Source organism: Sarcophilus harrisii, chromosome 4 (assembly GCF_902635505.1).
Source record: "Sarcophilus harrisii chromosome 4, mSarHar1.11, whole genome shotgun sequence".
In the NCBI taxonomy this organism is placed as follows: domain Eukaryota; kingdom Metazoa; phylum Chordata; class Mammalia; order Dasyuromorphia; family Dasyuridae; genus Sarcophilus; species Sarcophilus harrisii.
The window spans coordinates 73,529,227-73,551,073 of NC_045429.1; the positions used below are offsets into that span (position 1 = coordinate 73,529,227).

The following is a 21,847-nucleotide window of genomic DNA, read 5'->3' on the forward strand; positions in this document are numbered from 1 at the left end:
GGCTTAAAGATTTTAAAATGGTAGGGAAACTGAGAACATCTAGTCAAATCCCCTGCATTTCTCAATTGAGGAAACAGGTCCTGAGGTTAAATTATTTGTCCAAGACCATGCCAGCAGTAAATGGTGGTCAGGATTGAAACCCGGATTTTCTGATTTCTAAGAAGCATTATTATTTTTTTTAATTAAAGCCTTTTATTTTCAATATACATACATGGATAATTTTCAATATTCACCCTTACAAAACCTTGTGTTCTAATTTTTATCCCTCTTTTCCCCCCATTCCCTCCCCTAGACAGCAAGTGATCCAAAATTGATATGTTAAACATTTGCAATTCTTCTATACATATTTCCACAAATATCATAAAGCAGCACTATTTCTCCAGCATTACATTATTTAATTTTTTTCAACATCAATTGATGTTTTTTTCCAAATGCCTCATATTTTATCATTCCTTACTGGAAAATAATATTCCATTATGTAGGGTTAGTTTTTGGTTCTCCTTCTCCCCCCCCCAAAAAAAAACCTATGCAGTGTGGGGGAAGGATAGGATAAAATATTTTCAATAGGCACAAATAATATTTGGAAAGCCCAGGACCTGAATTTATCTTTTAATTTTAATTAATTATAATAACTGTGACTAAAAAAGTAACTAAATCACTTGTGGGATTGAAGAGACAATAAGTATTGTCAGGGGGTAGGAAGATTCAGGGAATTGCATATAAAGTCCTTTACCTTTGTCATTAGTTTGTGAAGAAGATCGATCAGATTAAAAGGTTTTCCTGATGAACAGCCAGTCCAGTTATCTGTATGGTGAGTTGGTGGTTTCCATTATATCATTATTGGGAGACCAGCTTTGGGCAGGAAGCCATTCCTAAATAAGCAGCTCATAGTTTATAAAGACCCCTTTTTTGACTTATCTCAAGAAGACTGAAACTTGTGTTGTGTATATCTTTCATGTCTTTTGGAACAGAGTTTTAGTTCGTTAAGGAGGCAAGGGTTAGATGAACTAAAGAGGCCTTTGTTTTTCTTGCCCACCTCCCTGGTGCTGTGCCAACTCAGGTCTGGAGAGGTGATCAGTGGGGTGGGTCAGCACTTCCCCCATCCTGGAGGTCAGCAGGACTTTAACACTTGTAGCTTTTCATTTAACCATTCCAGCACCATCCTGCTGCTGCCCCAAGCAATTAGGTTCAAAATGGGGCTAACCCAAATGACCACTTGGATGGCAAATAGCAAGGTCATGCCAGGGTTCTCTGGGAGGAATGGAACAGAGAAGCTCTTTGTGGAAGGTGGGGCCCTCAAGCAATCTTTCTAACTGAAGTGTCTTTTTCTTAATCCAATAGGAGGAGAAGGCATAATGGAAAGGTTTGCAATGAAATAAACTGTACTTTTTAACCATGCAGGAGCAGTTCCTTTAGGGTTCAACCACAGGGTGGGTATACCCTGCAAGCCAAGTAAGAACATTATGCCATCTGACCTATAAGTTGGCTAAATTATGGACTCTCAAGAACCATGACCTTGCAGTGGACTCCATTCTAGTACAAGCAGTCCTAGACTTATAAATAACCCTTTCAACTGTAAGATCATAGATTTAGAGTTAGAACTGACCTCAAAGGTCCTCTAGTCCAACTCCCTTATGTTATAGATGAAGAAACTGAGATCTAGGGAGATTAAATGACTTATCAGCATATCATCACCATCCTTCCCTCTTCCACTGCCTTCTCTGGGGAGAGTTGGAAGCTTTTTTAGGGAAAATTTAAGGGAGAATTTCAACAGAATTATTCAAAGGCGGAACAGGATGCCTCTTGATTAGATGTATGCAAACAAAAGCTGGCTCTGATAAGTTGTAGAAGGTAGTCTTGTTTAGAAATGGACTGGAATAAATAGCAGCAAGGTTTTTTCCTACTTCTGAGATTCCATAAAGTCGACCCCAGAGCAGACTTGTCAATTATACCTAGTCATAGCTCCTGTGCCGAGAAATAATTTCTCATCTGCCTCCATCATAAACTTGGTTGACTGTCTAATTGTTTTTCTTTAGTTTATTATAATATAACCATGCATTGATTTACTTTGATTTTTAAACAACAAATACATATTTGTGTGTAGGTGTATGTACACATACATGTACACACATAATACACATACCTCTTGGCCCAAGGAGAATAAAGTATCATTTATCTAATATTGATTCAGTTAATCAGTATGTTTTCTATTTTTTATACTCAGCTAAGATGAACTGTACCTAACATATTAAGTTTTTTTTAATTTTTTTGGAGTGGGAACAAGGAAAAATAAATCATTTTGGAGCATGGAACATTTACTTAGGGGTTTAACCTAGCATGGATGCCGCGATGAAGGATCATTCAGAAGCACCATCTTGGGATCTTGAGAAAGGGATACAAGTTGTATTTGGAAAGATGTGATAACTAAACTGTATATTTCCAGAAAATTATCTCTTAAGAGCTGAGCTAGTGACAACAAGGACAGAGGGGTAAAACATTTAAAATGAAATAATTTTAATTTGAAAGGACCTTAGAAATCACTAAATACAGCCCCTCATTCACCCTAGAGGGGTGAAGTTATTTATCCAAGATCATGAAACTGATCAGTGGAAAGAAAATCTGTGACTAGGATCCAAGTTTTATAACTTCCAGTTCTGTTTTTGTTTTCCCCAATTGGTACACCATGGTCTCTATTCCTCTATGTCTCTTCCCTTCCTAAGTAATATGACTACCCATTCTTAGGACCCAGAAGTTAATTCAGTAATTTAATCCAAGGAGCATTTATTAAATCATTTGCTATGTGTAACATGCTGAGATAAGTTCTAGGGAAATGAAGAAGGAAGGAAGGAAGGAATGAAGCAAGGAAGGAAGGAAGGAAGGAAGGAAGGAGGGGAGGGAGGACACAGTCAGTCCCTGCCAAGAAGGTACTTATATTCTATTGAGTCCATAGAATCATTGATTCTATAGTTCTTGGATTAAAATGAGCCTTGATTGGCAATCTTATTATCATTGTACAGGATGAATTTTATTAGGAGGTATCTTCCAAATTCCAAACAGCTGACTTAAATTTTGTACTACAAAAAAGACTACTTATTTTCTTTCCTGTGAGATAGAATCACACCTTGATAGTTTTACTCAATAGAAAATACTGTGAATTTTAATATTAACCAAAGCCAAGATAAGTAAGTTTTTACTTTTGCCAAGTTCCCAAATTTCCAAATGGGTGAAAAGTATGAGTGGGATAGCAATAAATTTTACCAGAGTAGGACCGTCTGGATGTATATCAGCAGAGTTTAGAGGAGTAAGCTGGTTGATATAATTGAGAATGGAAATATTTCTCCACATAATGCTCTCTCCTTTTCATTACTGTAGTTAAGCTGAACTTCCAGTGCTCTTGGGTTTATTCTCTGGCACTGTTGATTTAGTAAAAATGAATCCATTGTGTGAAAATAGAAAAATTGCCCTTAGGATTTAAAACAATTTTTTTGTTGTTGTTGTTGTTGACAAGGGCAATTGGACTATAGATGGCTTTTGTTTCACCAACAGAGAGTTTTTGTGCTAATTATGAGATAAGCCACCTTCATTTTACTGCTTCTTTGTGAATACTCTGGATTATTTAGATTTATGTAACTATTTTTTATTTAACTTGTTCCATTTACTAATCATAATAAGACATTTACTCATCCTTGAGCTTCAGTTTCCTTATCTATAAGAGGTAAATAATTCCCACACTACAATCACACTACAAGGATTGTTGTGAGGAATGTGCTTTTTAAAAAATTGTTTTTACATGTTTTGTTTTGTTAATTGTTCTTTTTATATCTTGTCCATTCTGAATATACCACTCCTCAGCAAGCCTTTCTTTGCTTTGTAATAAAGATTTTTTTTAATGGGGGTTGAGGGAACCCAGCAAAACATTTACCTTGATTGATAGCATATGCAACATTGCACACATATAATCACCCACCTCTTCAGTAGGTAGAATTTTGTTTTCTTGACTCTTCCACAAAAACAAGATAAATTGTTATAATTACACAAAACTTGGTTTATGTTTTGTTGCTCTTTCTATTTACATTGATGTAATCATTGGGTATACTGTTTTTCTGATTCTGTTCTGCATCATTTCATGTCTACCCAAGCTTCTCTGAATTCTTCATATTTATCATTTCTCATGGTCCAGTGATATTCTATTTACATTTATGTATTACAATTCATTTATCCATTTCCTAGTTTACTTTGATTTTATTTTCTTTCTACCACAAAAATGCTGCTAACTGTATTTTGGTATTTATATATGGTTGGGACATTTATTTGTCTCTGACAAGGATATACTTCTGGGTTAAATAGCATGGATATTTCGTCACTTAAAAACAACAACATTCCAAATTGTTTTCCAGAATAATTGGGCCATTTCACAGTTTTGCCAATAGTACATTAATTAGATGCCTGTTTCATTAGCCCTTCTAACATTAACTGTTTCTATTTTTGTTAATCTTAGTCATTTTGCTGGATATGAGGGTAAATCTCAATTAGTTCAATTTAGATTTCTCTTATTGGTGATTTGGAATAGTATTTCATATAGTTGTTAGTATCCAATGCTTTTGGTAGCTTTTAGCCACTCGTTTGTGGGGGAATAGCTCTTAGTTTTCAATATTCACATAAATCCCTGTGTATTTGCATATCAGGACCTTATCAGAATTACTTGGTATATGGATTTTTTTTTTTACAATACACATTTCCCTTCTTATTCTAGCTGTATTGATTTGGTTTGTGCCAACAACTTTTCAGTTTTTATCTTAGGATAGTGTTTGGAAAGTGCTACTGTGAAAGTAAGCTATAGTTTAAACATATTCATTTGGTATTCTTAGTATAAATTTATATATTATCCTAACTAAACTTAAAGGTACATTTGCATAGAAATTTCATGACTTAAAGAAGGGAAAGGGACCTGTATGTGCACGAATGTTTGTGGCAGCCCTCTTTATAGTGGCTAGAAACTGGAAACTGAGTGGATGTCCATCAGTTGGAGAATGGCTGAATAAATTGTGGTATATGAATATTATGGAATATTATTGTTCTGTAAGAAATGACCAACAGGATGATTTCAGAAAGGCCTGGAGAGACTTACACGAACTGATGCTGAATGAAACGAGCAGGGCCAAGAGATCATTATATACTTCAACAACAATACTATATGATGACCAGTTCTGATGGACTAGGCCATCCTCAGCAATGAGATCAACCAAATCATTTCCAATGGGGCAGTAATGAACTGAACCAGCTATGGCCAGCGAAAGAACTCTGGGAGATGACTAAAAACCATTATATTGAATTCCCAATCCCTATATTTTTGCCCACCTGCATTTTTGATTTCCTTCACAAGCTAATTGTACAATATTTCAGAGTCTGATTCTTTTTGTACAGAAAATAACGGTTTGGTCATGTATACTTATTGCGTATCTAATTTATATTTTAATATATTTAACATCTACTGGTAATCCTGCCATCTCGGGGAGGGGGTGGGGGGAAGAGGGGAAAAAGTGGAACCAAGAGGTTTGGAAATTGTCAATGCTGTAAAGTTACCCATACATATAACTTGTAAATAAAAGGCTATTAAATTTAAAAAAATGAAAAATGAAAAAAAAAGAAGTTTCATGACTCTCATATCAGCTACTTGGCAGCCTTCACAGACATCATCTGGAAAAGCAACCCTGTGAGAGAAAAGGCCACTCATACCCACTAATTGCCCAGGAAGATAAGCCAGCTTAGTCAAGGAGCAAGGTGCTTGAGGGGAAGTGTTATGGGCCAGAACTCTGAACTTGAAATAAAGAATTTTACAAGGTACTGAGTCAGTGTAATTGATAGAGAGACAATAGTTGTCTAATTTATTATGGTTCACTAGGATTGATTTAAATCCTACAAGATGTTATGGACCAGAACTTGAAACAAGGTACTAAGTGGAATTGAGGAGACAATGGTTAAATCTAGTTTAGCATTAATTTAATCCTACAACAAATAACGTTTCCTGGTGATATAATGATTGGTTTGTACTCAGTGTGGAGCATATAAACTAGAAGATTCAGCCAGAGAGATTCAGAGACAAGCAGACAGAAAGCTGGAGGCTGAAGGTTGGAGCACAAACCTTTGGACTCAGACAGATGCATCCCATTTCACACCACTTTGGCTCTCCTTTTTCACTTCTCCACTGAAACCAAGATCCGGAAGGCCCCCAGAAAACTATCCAAGCCCCAAGTGAAGGAGATAAGACTTTGAAGGAGACAATAAAGGATTTGGACCTTAACACCTGGCTGCACATGTGGTGATTACTGAACTGAAATGAAGGCTGCTCCCAGAAACCCCAAGAAAACCTCAACAGAGAATACTGCATTTTAGAGAGAATTTACAAGGAAGTATCAGGCAAGTCAAACCACCATCACTCCCTTGATCTCCATCTCTCCTCAGACCCTTATAGGAGCCCATAAGACCTGAGAATTACAATGCTTTCAGCCTAGTACCATTAGCCACCAGAAATATGGTCTGTCTGTTGCTCCTGCAGATGCTACCACTACAACTGCTGAAGACCCAGAAAAGAAATTTGTATCATCAAAGCCCTTAGGACTAGAAACTGACATAATTTTTTCAGCAAAAATGACATTAAAGAAGAATCAAGGCATTAACATCTGCTTTGCTACCACACTATAAAAACCATGAAACTTTTTGGAGTTTCCATTGAAACCTTCCATATTTGAATTCCTTGAAGATAAAGAATAAATTATTTTTATTCATTAATTAATCCATTAAAAAGAGGGTGGAAAGCCTCAATTTCTTCAGATGTAAAATGATGGGGTTAAACTAAATGACCCTTAGCAACCTTTCACGTTTGAGTTTATGATCTCCTCACTCAGGGCCTTCCCTGTACCTTCTACCTGCCTCTTACTTCTACTTCTATACTTGCATAAAATGGGGTGTTCATGGAGGACTAGCATTTCTGTTTTGAGGGCTTACTGACTCCTTTTCAGGGCTGCTCACCTACCTTCGGTGTCTGACTTTTAACTCTCATCTGTGGCTCCAAGAAGCTGTAACATGCACACCCTGGTAAACTTTCTTAGACACTGAGCTGATCCAGATTGAGAGTAACCAACAGACCCAAAACCTATAGCAGAGTTAGAGGTGGAATGTCTATCCCAAGGTGGAAAGTGAAGACTTTCCCCACAGAATGGGCAATTGAGAACAGTTTGTTCCAGCTACCATGAAGGCAGCTGAAGCAGGTGCTGTGAAACACTTAGAGTTGGTCAGATATCTAGAAGCTAGATCTTGGCCATCTCTAGTCTTCCTGACTTTTGTCCTGCCACTGGACTTTGATGATCCTGTAAGAGTGAGGCGGATGTCTTTGAACTTGTGTAGAAAACAAGAAACAAATAGCAACAACAATAAGTATACCAAAGCTCACTTGCAGCAGCTGGAACTGGAAGGAAATTTAGACATCATTGGGTCCAGTCCTATCAGTTTATAAATGATGAAACTGAGACCCACAGAATAAATTATTAAACCCAAAGTCATACAGCTTAAAAAAAAAAGTTAGCAAAATTGGGAAGATCTATCATTAGAAAAGGGCAACCTGGGCTTTGCTTAAGAGTACAGAAATATTCCTTATGATATACTACATCAAGCAGAAACAGTTAAGCAAGAATAATTAATTAAATTGAGAAGCTACTGAATTCAGTAATTGTCCCTCCCTCTGGCCATTCCCTAGAACTTCCTCCCCGGTCTAGCCATGCCCTGGTTATTCTTTCAGCAACAGAATCTTGGTGGCTTGATTTGAAGACACTTTTTGTGTGTGTGGCTCCCATGTAGCAGAATTCCTAATTGTAGTTTTATATCTAGAATTCAAAATCAGATCCACTACACCAAAGGACCAGTCAAAATACAGCTCCCAGGGAATTCCTGGATTGAACACTTTGGAGTATATAGTGTATAATTCACAGCCACTCTTATGGGTGGAATATCCAAAAGGAGAAGCAATCTGTTTTAATGAAAGTGATACTTTTGGCCTTTTAAATTAAAGTGACAAAGAGTCACTAACTACCCCCTCTCATTTAATTATAAGGGAATTTCCTTCCATAGCCACTGTCCCTAGTGCAAGCATTGCCCTTTTTCCTGGGGAAACATTTCTGTCTGGTTTGTGTTGGGCTCTGGCCAATTCACTGTTCTTTGTGCTAACTCAACTACGAATTGGAAGTTTTGGATAATGGCAGTAATTGAGTAAAAAAAAAAAAAAAAAACAGAGGAAGCTGCGATTGTCTGTTCACCTCTGGTTTCAATCAATGCTGATTGAAGATGTCAGTTTTGATAATCACTTAGCAACTCCTTGTGTATATTAGTTTCCATAAGGAGCCATCCATATTTCACTTTTAAATGTAACCCTTGCCTTAGGGACACCTTAGCACAAATGTATCATTTATTTTTGTTTCCTCTGGGGACCAAAAATTTAAAGATGAGGATGGGACTTCCACATATCTAGGCTTGAAGTAACCACCTGGTATCTTGAAAAATCAGGATATTTTTCAGCCTTATACACAAATTACTTGGAAAATTCTGATCATAAAATATTAAAGGAAAGAAACTTTTTATAAGAGCAGCTAGAGAATACTTCAAAGAAGGCAGAATAACTGCTCTCCATTCCTACTGTTGCTTACTGCTGTATTCTCAACTGACATATGCCACTGCAGCAACTTTCCTGGATATTTGGCTTTGAATGAGGAACATTGTCATTAACTTCATATTCATTTTGATCTATCTGTCCCTTCAACTTCCTTCAAAAGAAGGTGGAGTATTCTTGCCTAAAGGTCTACACCCCAGTTGTTCAATGGATGTTAAGTTAATTTAGCTAATTTTTATTTTACTACCTGTGGGTGGGGGGGAGGCAAAAATTAAGTAAATGGCCTACCAAGAATTACTCTTGTAAGGTTTTTTGTTTGTTTTTCTAGGTTTTTAAAACATATGAATAAAAATGATTAGTAATATTTTTAGGAGTTAAATTATGATATCCAAAAGAAGTGGTATAGAGAGAGAAATTAGATGCTGGACTTGAAATCTGGAAGACCTGGATTTACATTTCTTACATTTATGAACTACATGATTCTGGGCAGTTCAGTTCTGCCTCAAGCAAGTTTGTAGGATTTATCTACTAAGTCATAAATATAGATATTCGTTGAGAGAGTTCCAGTGCTGGTTTTTCATCTCCTATCAAAAATAACATCCTTCAGATTCAGTGATATATACTACAATTTGTATTGACCTATGAAACAAATCAAGAAGCCTATTTTTATGAAACCAAGGACCATCTCTACAAGATGTCACACCTTGACTCATATATATATATATATATATATATATATATATATATATGCATATGAACAGGAAGGGACCTCAAAAGCTATTGCCTTCAATCCCCTAACTTTTATAGCTGGGGAAACTGAGGCTAAAGGTGGTGAAAGGATGAAAGAGAAATGGAGATTCAGGTTTTCTGACACCAGAGCCACTGTTATTTCTGTTGTACTACATTGCCTCACATGTTACCTTTGATCATAAGACAGACTGAAAAATCTGCAAATCTATCAATTATTTTTATTTTAAAAAAAAAAAAACTCATATCTGCCTGAGTGTGGAGAGAGCAGAACATTGGAATCAAATCTCTTTTTTAAGGTTCTTCTTTCCCTCATTGGTATGTTTTTAAATAAGACCTTTCTAAGAATTCTCCCTGTCTAAAAGTAGAGTCCTTTTAACCTGAAAATTTCTTCATCTTTTTATTAATAATGATAAGCATAACTTTACTGAAGAATGCCAAGCCCTCATTCAAGTAGTGCTTTAATCAGTTTTGTATAGAGAAGTCTGGAGTTTTTGTTTCCCTCTATGCCTCCTCACCACTTTATTAGCAATAATGACAATATCTTTTCTGTGAGAGCTAAAGTATTAAGGAGGGTAACTTAAGTGCCCAAAGGCAAGGGAGCTCGGCCTGATGTTCTAAAAATGCCAATATTTCAGACAAAAGGTTCATGGTTTGTTGAGGGGGGTGGAGAATTTTTTTTGAGTTTGCTTGGTTTACTTTTCTCTTTTTACTGCAAGTCTACAAGCTGAGTGTAGAAATGATGGCTCAGAGCAGAAATACCTTGTGACTGCAACTGAAAACATTTTGAAGTGTAAATATGAGATGCAGAAAAACCAGACACTGGGTTGGGGAAAAACGGTTTCTGATATCAATGTGATAGAGCTCTCAACCATATCAATCCTCTGCCCTCCCATGCATCCTCCTACCTACCACGCTAAAAATATTAGAAAAGGACCAACTTTATCCAAAATCTATTTTGACTAGAACAACCTGTCACTGTTAATGTGGAGGGAAGGGGAAGCGTGCTCAGTCTAGGGAGTCACCCTACCTAATGTTCTTCACTTAAGTAAGCTACCAGATAGGATCAACAGGAAGAAAAGAAAAATTATAAACAGGCATTTTGTGTGTGTGTGTGTGTGTTTTCGCACAGTTATATAATAAGGATTACACTTCCTTTCTCTTTTCTTTGTAATCAAATTAGAGCATTGTCCCAATGCCAAAGAATAATTTGCATGTAACATTGGTTGTTCTAATTGCTTTCACTGTGCCACCAATAAAGGATATCCCAAATTAATCCCTCTGTGGTTTAAACAAAAGAAAAACAAGATTTCTGCAGTTACTGTTTGACTGTTAAAAACTGAAATGCTCTCATGCTTCGCCATAGAAGCTCTTAATGAGTGCTTTTTCTCTTGGTTAAGTCAATATGGAAATGGAGTGACACATTTGTTGATGAGTTAGCGGCTTCCAGATGGACATCTTCATTCATGATGTTGGCCTTCAAGAATTTTAACAGAACGTTTTAAACTATTTGCTTTGCCCAAATTATTGTTTTATCTAGAGACCTCCATTTTACACTATGACAGATTTCGAGCGGTGTGTTGTGCAAGTAATAATGCTAAGCCTGCTGGCAATTGTCTGAGTTCTTTGTTTTTTGTTTTTTGGTTTTTTTTGTTTGTTTTTAAATTTTGTGTCCAGTTTGAGAGTGATCCTTCTAAGTTGCCTTCTGCATTTGTTAATGACACTATAATACTGCCTTTTCATTTTAAATTGGCAGAGATTTAGGATGGGTTAGTAGACAATGCATTGAGCATGAAGTCAGGAAGATCTGAATATAAAACCAACCTCAGACGTTTACTAGCAAGCCACTTAACCACTGCCTGCCTCAGTTTCTTTATCTGTAAAATGAGAATAATATAGCACCTACCTCCCAGAGAAATTGTGAGGATCAAATGAGCTAATGTATATAAAAATATTTTGTCAACCTTAAAGCATTTTGTAAGTCCTTATTTATTAAAGGAAGATTGTTTAAATCAATAGTCAGCATTTGTTTAAATTTATTAGGAAAACTACTGAAAATTGATTGTATGCCTTCAGGGACTAAATAGATACACTGAAAAAAAAAAACTGAGAGGAATTTTTTCTTTTACTTTGATGAAATAAACAGATCCTTTCTGAAAACTTTGTTCAGGAGTTTTTAATCTTATGCCCCTAATCAAGAATATGTGCCTTTTTCTCTTTGGTGACTTGAAATCCTCAATGACAAAGAATTCTAATTCTTTGGTGAGAGAAACATAATTTTATTTATAACATTTTATTGTTTATGCTATAATTTTGTTCTTCATGACCATCTGGTTTGTTGTTTATAATTAATTTAATAACTAGTGTCAGTTTTTGACATTTTAAATCACACTTTACCTTACCATATATGAATGTATGAGCATGTATATGTATACATACACATACATATATGTAAATACATGCATACATGTATATATCCATGTCATAATGGCAGATATTTCCCATTTTTTCATGTCTTTTATCTATGAATAAGAAATGAGACCTAGCCTATCTTTAGTCATGTTTCCTAATAATGTGTAATTATCTTCATTATCAAACCCACAGGACCACATTCGAAATAAGGCTTTTAAACCTGTGAATATTTTACTCTTTCTTCCTCTAAGTGATTTGTTCTTGTCTAAATTCACATCACATTTTTATTAATTTTGCTTTAGTTTTTCATATTTTGTATAGGAAATAAAAGTACAGAATGTAGATATATTTCTCTTAAAAAATAAGTTTTTTTATGGCTTTTGGGGTTTTTTTAACATCATTAAAATTTCCCTCAATATTTCTTCCCTTCTCCCTCCCCTTTCAGAGAGTTATCTCATACAACAAATTGTATTTTAAGACCCCCTTCCCTTTAAGATAAGGGGGAAAATTGACACAATTGATCAGTACACAAAAAAAGTTTTTAAATATACAATCCTGTGACCCTCCCACCTCTCTGCAAAGGGATATTTTCTTCTATCTCTTACTTTTGAGAGATACCTATTCTTTATAATGTGACATTCACCTTTTACTTTTTTTGTGTGTAGTTGTATTATAGTCACTATGTGCTCTGCTTACTTCACTATGCATCATTTCATGCTTCACTGTATTTATCATATTCATAATTTCTTTCAGCACAGTCATATTCTATTATATTCATTAACCACAATTTGTTTAGCCATTCCCTAATTGATATACATCTGCTTTGTTTCCAATTCTTTGAGATCACAAAAAGTGCTATTACAAATAGTTTGATGTATAAAAGGATTTCTTTTTTATTTATTATTAACTTCTGAGATATAAATATAGTAATGGAACCTCTGGTTCAAAAGATGTAGACAATTTAGTCATTTTATTATGAAAATATATGACATTTCATGGCAAATATACATTACATTTAAATTATATATTTTAAAAATCACTTTTTGTGGTAGCTTTATAGCTTAGATGATATAATTTTATACTACCTGTCTGGCAGCATTCACTAATTATATCTAATACTGGTCAACTTAATTTTGTTCTCTTCTCCTCTGAAGAAAGAAGGAAAAGGAATACAGCAGAGACAATGAGTACCTTAGATAGATGTTATTATTCTAATTGAGTAATGAATGGTATAAAGAAAAATAAGACATTTGCTTAGGCCTCTTGGATACCAATGTGGATTTTTTTATTAATATCTGTGGATAATTATTTTATAAATGATTTAGGCATTCATTTTTTTTCAGAAAATCACATATATTGGTTTTTAAAAATACCATTTTGATGAGATAGGAAAAGAAAAAACTCCTACTTAAGGACACTGAGGCAGCATTAGAAGTAAGTCATATAACTTTGAACCCAGAGAAAACATAAGGAAATCGAACTCTTTCAGAAGAGGAGAGGAGGGCTTTAAATGGGAAATGTTACATATTGAACATTGTGAATAATCGCTGTGTTGATTAGTTGGTTTTGCTTAACTATTTTTTCTTTATTACAAAGGAAAGACTACTCTGCATCCAGAGAGAAAACTATGGAGAGTGAATGAGAGGAACAAAGCATAATTTTTGCACCTTTATTTTATATGCTTTTTCCTTCTCATGTTTTTTTTCCTTTTGTTCTGATTTTCTTTCACAAAATATGACTAGTATGGAAATATGTTTCAAATGATTGTACATGTAACCTATTTCAGATTGCTTGCTGTCTTAAGGAGCAAGGAAGTAAGGGAAGGAGGGAGAAAAAACAATTGGATTTCAGAATCTTACAAAAGTGAATGGAAAAATAAAATATTATTGAATTTTTAAAATACCAAGAAAAATCTAAATAGATGGGTGTCATGCACAAGGATTGAGGAAGAACATACAGACACAATAGATATAAAGAGAAGCATCAAGAAAACATTTTAAAGAAATGTCACAAACAAACTTTAATCACAGATGACTCAAAAATGATTGGTGACTTTTTCAATTATGAAGTAAGATCTCCCTTTGTTGTATAGTCCATAACTGGAAGATAGTTGTCCTTGAGTGGTAGTGCTATTATTATCACCATCACTCTGTCTTCATTATCTTTTCTATTCAACAACTTTTAATATATTCTAGTTAATATATTAGGCTAATGATTTAGTTAGATAAAGGGAGCAACTGTCCGGCGGCATCTCAGTTTTTGCTATCTTCTGGTCTCTATAAAACTGAAGACCAAACAGGAAGGGAATTAAAATGAACAAGGAGTGAAGCCATAGCTAGAAGTGATAGAGAAAATTCTCTTGAAGCAGACGCTTGACTGGAGAGGAAATAGGGCTCAATGGGCTTTTCTTCTGTGTGTATATGTACGGACGTGTGTGTGTGAGAGAGAGAGAGACAGACAGACGGACAAACAGAGACAGAGAGAGATCGTATTTGTTTTCATGAGTAAGCACTGTGGTTTAGTGACTGCAGCATTAATATTAGAATATTATGATAGCATTGAATGGCAAGATGAGAGCACTAGGTTCCTTTGTAGGAACTGTCATTTTCACTGACCTTGGACAAATTGTTTTTGCTTTAGGGTGTTAGTTTTACATCTCCCAAGCAGGGATTATATAGTACCTATCGCACATCCTACATGTGTATACTCACACAGTTCACCTGGAGGTTAAGATAAACTGTGTACTTTAAAATAATCTTTCAAGCATTTTGAGTTCAGTTGGACTAAGATGTTGAGTTCAAATTCCAAGATGATCAAATCATTTTGGATTAGACCTTCAGTAATCAGTGTCCACCTGGCATTGCTTTAATTGTTTTTTTTTTTAAAAAAAGGAGAAACAATGAATGCAGACTTGAAGATTATTGCCCCAGGATCATGCTTATATTTTTACCCCTTCCAAATATAAAGCAGTTTCTTTTCATTACCTCAGTTTTCCATTATATGCTATGCTGTGAGTTGTAGACTTAATAGCGTTTGTACAAAGGAAAAAAAGTGCTTTTACTTCTATCACCTCTTGCTGTATCTGGGAAAGTGCTAGACAATGAAACTTTTATAAATGTTTTTAAGATACTGAGCATTTTCCAGTAAATAGTAGAGGAAGTCTCCCAGAAAAAGAGATCCAGGTCTCACAGACTTTTATCCAGATTGATTTCGATACACTTTGGACAAAGGAGGGGGCGGGGCAGAAAGGAGCTAATATCATTATACTTTTCAGGGTGTCATTTTTTCTTCCCTTGTTTAACTGTCTAAAATGTGTTTTCCTTTTTTTCTTCCTCAGATGAGTATAGGATCAAACCTGTGGAAGAGGTCAAATACATGAAAAATGGGGCAGAAGATGAACAGACAATAGCAGCCAGGAACCAAGAAAACTTGGTAAAAAATAAGATTCTCCTATTTCAGGGAATTGGGGTGATACCATTGTGATAAAATCTGCACTATGTTCAAATAATAATATACACATTGAAACAGGATTTCTTGAAATTGCTGTAGCTATTTATAGTTTGCCTGGAAGCCTGCAAAATTATTCCAGTATCCTGTTTGCCTCTGAATAAGACCTTACTTGATCTTGTTAAGAAAGAATGCTTCAATGTTGAATATTGTATGTTTTTATATTCACCCCCTTTTAACTTTTTATTCAGGTCAGGATAAAGAGTGATAACTTTTATATTCTCTGCATGTAGTCTTGTTGAAGGAAGTTACTTTTAGATCCCTTACAAAATAAAAAAAAATTGTTTTTAGATCTTTCTGATCTTTAGATCTGTATTTCTGAAGACAGGTTTGTCAAACTAGTATATGAGTATTGAGAATAACGGGAGAAATAAATGTAATTATCAATTTCATTCAGTAAGCATTTATTAGATACCTACTATATTCAGGCACTATACATACAAAAACAAAACCAGACTATCCCTGCCCTCTATGAGCTTGGAGAATTGTTGAGATGTTTCAGTTTTGTCTAATTCTTCATGATCCCATTTGGGTTTTTCTTGGCAAAGATACTAGAATGGTTTGCCATTTGCTTTTCCTGTTCATTGTACAGATGGGGACACTGAGGCAGACAAGGTTAAATTGACTTGCCCAAGGTCATACAGCTAGTAAGTATCTGAGACCAGATTTGAACTCATGAAGATGGGTCTTTAAGCCTAGTCCCTGATCCACTAGACCACTTACCTACCCCACTGAAGAAGAAGGGAATAAGTAAATACTATAAAGCTGTAATGTTATTTCTTTATACAAAAAAAAGGTTGTAGAGCTCTCAAAATTCTATCTATATCAAACACAATGTTAACTGATGCTTAGGAATTCCATCAATAAGTTATCTTAATTGTAAATATAGATTTTTTCACTTGGTTTTTAAATTGGATATTTGTTGAACTTTATACTTTAATAAATATTATTTGAAGAAATTTTCAGTATCATAAAATCTGCCCATTTATTTTAAAGGGATTTTTTCCTATTATATATATATATATATATATATATATATATATATATATATAAAGAATATGGAAGAATTCCATATTCTATTCCATATTCTATTCCATATTCCATTATTCTGGATATATCCAGATATATATATATCCATATTCTATTCCATATTCCATATTCTAAAGAATATGGAAGAATGTTCAAGAACTCTTGAGGTCTGAAACCTATTGCATCTGCAATACTCTGATGAACTTAATAATTTCATTTTAAGTGGAGCCTAAATTGAGTACATTTTATAACTTGAAATGCTTCCATTTCAGATACTGAATAGTCTGGATGATTTTGAAAGGATTAAAAATATTTTGAATGATCAGAAATGCAGTTGCCAGAAAACTTGATCTGGCTGTATAAGAAGTTGTTTCTTTAGCACAACAGTTAAATCTCAGTGATTAATCTCAGTAATTAAATCTCAGTAATTAAATTAACTGATCCAGTGAGGAGAATTTTCAAAGACTACATTTTAACAGAATGTATATGGCTTGGTAGTATTTTAAATGTTCATGCTTTGTTAGTACTTAGTACTTAAACTTCTGAGGCTACCTTCCATTGACTCAGAATATGTGTTTCATATATATGTTATCTTCCTCCATTAGATTGTAAACTCCTGGAGGACTGGGGGACTGTTTTTGCTTTTTCTTTATATCCCTAGCAAAGTGCCAGACACACAGCCAGGAATTAAGAAATATTTAGTGATTCAGTAATTGTACATGGTCCCTTTTCATTCAAATTGATAATGCAGAAGGTTTGAATAACTGAAATTTCAGGAGTCCTCTCTTTGCCTTATCTTGCAGAATAAATAACATTTTGCCCTTTTCCAAGTGTGGCTGTGTCCTCTGGAGTTACAAATTGAATTCTTCAGCATGTAAATACACATGTGCATTGGTTCTAGTCTGCAACTTTTTGCTTGTGGTGCCCCCTTTAAGAGCAGTTTTCTCTTGTGACACAGCTTTTTCCCTCTCTATAGATACAAGATGTATTGCCGATGTCACTTTTTCTTCAGTCAGCATCTGCTCTAACAGTCAGCATTTGTTTCTGCTGTAAGCGCAGGTGTGTGTCTTTGGCTTTTTTAAAGGCTGTAGTAATTAGCAGAATTAACTAATTCAGGAACCATCAGCATTTACACTGGCTGTGTGATTCTAGATTAGTCCCTTATTCTATCTGAGCTTTACTTTATTCATTAGTAATATAGAAATATTAGGATCAGACACTTCTGAGCCAAATTTAAAAGTTCTACATAAATATGATCTCTCAGTAATTTTGTTCAAATTCAGAAGGAAGAAAAGAAGGAAGGGAGAGAGAGAGGGAAGAAGGGAAGGAAGGAAGGAAGGAAGGAAGGAAGGAAGGAAGGAAGGAAGGAAGGAAGAAGGAAGGAAGGAAGGAAGGAAGGAAGGAAGGAAGGAAGAAGGAAGGAAGGAAGGAAGGAAGGAAGGAGAGGAAGGAAGAGAAGGAAGGAAGGAAGGAAGGAAGGAAGGAAGGAAGGAAGGAAGGAAGGAGGAGGAGGGAGGGAAGGAGGGAGGAGGAGGAAGGAAGGAGGAAGGGAAGGAAGGAAGGAAGGAAGGAAGGGAAGAAGGAAGGAAGGAAGGAAGGAAGGAGGGAGGAAGGAAGGAGGGAAGGAGGGGGAGGAAGAGAGAGAGGGAGGAGAGTGAAGGAAGGAAGGAGGAGGAGGGAAGGAAGGAAAAGGAAGGAAGGAAGGAAGGAAAGAAGGAAGGAAGGAAGGAAGGAAGGAAGGAAGGAAGGAAAAAAGCCTAATAGCACCTTCATTTGTTAGTGTTTTCTTTCCTTCAATTGTGGAGTATTTGCTTATATGTATACTCATTGTACACATTATACCTTGATGTAATATAAACTCCTTTAAATGGAAAGGGATACAGAGAGGAAGGAATAGTCTCCTTTTTGTCTTTGTGTCCCTATTGCCTTAACCAATGTTGAGTTTAGTTTACTGCAACCAACTCTTAATTACTTTCAGGCAGGTTATCATCTTTGTAGCTTAAATTCCAGTTATTGCCAAATCTTATCATTTTTACCTTCACAGCATTTCTTGTATAGTCCCCTTCTCTACCTTTAGATAACCAGTACCCTTCTTAAGGTTATCCTCTCTTTCCTGGACTATTACAATAACCTTCTAGTGGTCTCTTTGCCTCAGATTTCTCCCCATTTTGGTCCATCTTTCATTCAATTATCAAAGTTAGGTATTTCTCAAAAGCATAGGTTTAACTGTGGTTACCCTTACACACACACACTATTTCTCTCTCTCTCTCTCTCTCTCTCTCTCTCTCTCTCTCTCTCTCTCTCTCTCTTTCCTGCTAATATGGTGAATACTAGTTGTTCCTTATACCTGACATTCTATTGACCTCTTTACATTGGTATTGCCTGTGCACTCCCAAACTCAGCCCCACCACGTCTGGAATTCTCTCTTTCCTCAATTTTGCCTCTTAGCTTTCCCAGACTTCTTTCAAATCCCATCAACTACTGAAGGCTTTTCCCAGCCCCAAACCTCATCCCCTTGTTAGTGCTTTTCCTTTGAAATTATCCTACATCCATATCCCTTATGTATCTTGTAGGTACATAATTGTTTGAATGTTATCTTCACCATATTATTTACTGAAGCCAAGGACTTAAAAAAGGTGATAGATGAGTTCCCTCATCTATAAGGAGAGAAGGTTATATGAGATAGATAATCTCTAAACTTCTTTCCCACTCTTAAAACCAAAAAAAGTTTTGGTTTTGATTTTGGTTTGCCTTTCATTCTCTCCTCAAAGCTTAGCTCAGTGCTTAAGACTTAGTAAATATTTAATAAATGTTAGAGATATGACTGACTCATTTCTCTTTCTGTTGAAATTTATTATTTCCAAGTTCAACCTAGGTACCACTTTCTCCTTAAATCTTTTATTGAGAAAGTGGAGAGTTAAGAAAAAACTTTGGTCAGAAGAAGAAAATATGTCCTCTGAGAAAGAAAAGGGGGAAAAGATTAAGTGAAGAGATGGGAATTTAGAGGTAGGGGATAAGGGAAGATGAAGTGAAAAGACGAGATTTTGGAGTTAAAGTCCAGATGTAAGCTTACAGCCACCTTACACTTAGAACCAACCTGTGTGACCTTCAGCAATTGCTTCATCTGAGTTCCCTCATCGATAAGGAGAGGTTGTATTAGATAGATAATCTCTAAACGTCTTTCCCACTCTTAAATTTTGATGCTGTAATCTTCATGTTTCAGCATTCTATGTAAAAAAAATGAAGAAGTAAAGAAGAATGGTAGTTTCAGAAGAATGAAGAATATTTAAAGAGTTTTGTGAAATAATTATCCATCTCTATGTCAAGGAATCCTAACAGTATTCAGGGTTCAGTTGGATTTATAGATATCAGTCTGACTTTCTCTAAAAATGTTTTGTGACCTGGAAGTAGGGCTAGAAAAAACAGAAAGATCAGAAGTATTATAGGAATTGTCACATACAGAAAGTTGAAATCTAAGGGAATTTAGAATGTATTAATAATGTGTTTTTTATTTATCATTTTAATTTTTAAATTTTTATTTTTAAATATTTATTTTCTCTCCTTAACTCCACCTCCTCTCTTTGAAAAAATAAACACAAATAAAATAATAAATAGAAACAAATTGTAGCAAATAGTCAAGCAAAACAAATTCTCACTTTGGCCATGACCAAAAACGTATATCAAATCCTGTATCTGGAGTCTATCACCTCTTTGTCAGAGTGTGATATGCTTGCTTCATCATTGGTCCTATAGAAATAAGATAGATTACTCTATTGATCAGAGTTCTTAATCTTCCAAAGTTGGTTGTCTTTATAATGTTGTATTTTGTAGTGTTCTCTTGGTTCTGCTCACTTAACTGCACATCAATCCATCTGAATCTTCCTAGGTTTCTTACTTCTTATAGTATAATAATATTTCATTGCATTCAAAAACAATCATATGTTCAGCATTCCTCAGTTGATAAATGAATTCATTTTTATTTCTTTGTTACTACTAAAAAAAAAACCTGCTGTAGATATTTTTGTAAATATGGGTTCTTTTCTTCTTCTTTAGTCTTTTTGGGGGTATAAACCTAAAAGTCATATCCTGGGTCAAAGGATATATACAATATAATGCCTTTGGGAGCATAATTCCAAATGGCTTTCCAGAATGAGGAGCAATTCTGACAATAGTGCAATAATGTGCCTTTTCACCCACAACCTCTCCAGTGTTTGTAAATTTATTTTGGTCCTCTTTGCCAGTTTCATGAGTGTGGGATGGTACCTCAGAATTGCTTTAATTAGCATTTCTCTAATTATTTGTAATTCAGTGTCTTTTTTTCATATGGCTACTTATTTCTTAAATATCCTCCTTTGAAAAGTATTCATATTCTTTGACCATTCATCAACTATAGAATGTTAGTGATAGTTTTGATTATGTGATAGGCAATCAACCTCAGCCAGAAATAGAAAATTAATTTTAAATACTTGTCTCAAAGTGACTTCTTATTTAATATTATCTTGGGCTACATCTTCATATACATTGTATTTCTCATAGTCTGAGTTTACTGTTAGAGATATTTTTTATTCCTATTAGTAAAAATTATGAAAATGACCCAATTACTCAACTATTGGAGAAGAAAATATAATTCAAGTACTCAATTTATTATAATTCAACGAACATTTATTAAGCACTTATTATGTTAAGCATCCTGTACTATTCTCCAAGATTTTTTTTAAAAAGTATAATTATACATTACAGAACTAGTTCTCAAAAGCTTGCCACTTAATGGGAAAGAAAGCAATACAAATAAAAATTAGACAGATTATATCTTTTCCAAGATAAATGGAAATGAAAAGTCCAAAGAAATTTGAGAGAAGAGTTAATGTGAGTAAAGAGAAAAGTGTCAGAGAAGGCTTAGTAGAAAAGAGGTGCCATCTAAGTTTTTACACTTAATAATGGGATCAATAAAGGCATAGACATGGAAGAGTATGACAAGTAAGGAGGGGAAGGGAAGAATTTATTTTGGCTGGAATGTGGAATGTAGAAACCAGGAATTAAAATAATACAAGATAAGGAAGTCAACAAGCTAGAATGAGGGATTTCTTCCTGTGTAACTAGAATGTATTTGATTAATGTCAAAGGCTAGACTGTATCACAGTGCTAAGAAAACTCAGACTTTGGGGCTGTTACATTAATTAATAAATATATGATTTGAGTACCTACCATATGTCTGGAACTATACTATGAACAGTGATGAGTATAAAAGAAGTATAAGATATTGTATTGCCAAAATGTAGTTTATAATCTAATCAAGAAAACTATATGTATATAAGTGAAATAGAGCACAAAACAAATAATGAAATGTTGGCCATGTCACTGATATGCTCGGAAGAGATATCCAAGGACAAAAAAAGTACAGGAAATGATAGGGAAACTTTAACTTTATCATTTAGATCAAGGAAATACTATTAGACTGATAGTATCTTGGACTTAGAAAGCATGTTGGATGGA

At 34.9% G+C, this 21,847-nt stretch overlaps 1 protein-coding gene across 3 annotated transcripts in view; it reads left to right on the plus strand.

Moving 5' to 3' along the window:
* C4H1orf21 (chromosome 4 C1orf21 homolog) overlaps positions 1 to 21,847 on the plus strand; it is a 275,304-nt gene that overhangs the window by 151,266 nt on the left and 102,191 nt on the right. For all 3 annotated transcript variants that reach the window (XM_003767498.4, XM_031937024.1, XM_031937025.1), the window contains one exon: positions 15,156 to 15,250. In XM_003767498.4, coding sequence (XP_003767546.1) covers positions 15,156 to 15,250 — 95 coding nt within the window. The remainder of the gene's footprint in view (positions 1 to 15,155; positions 15,251 to 21,847) is intronic.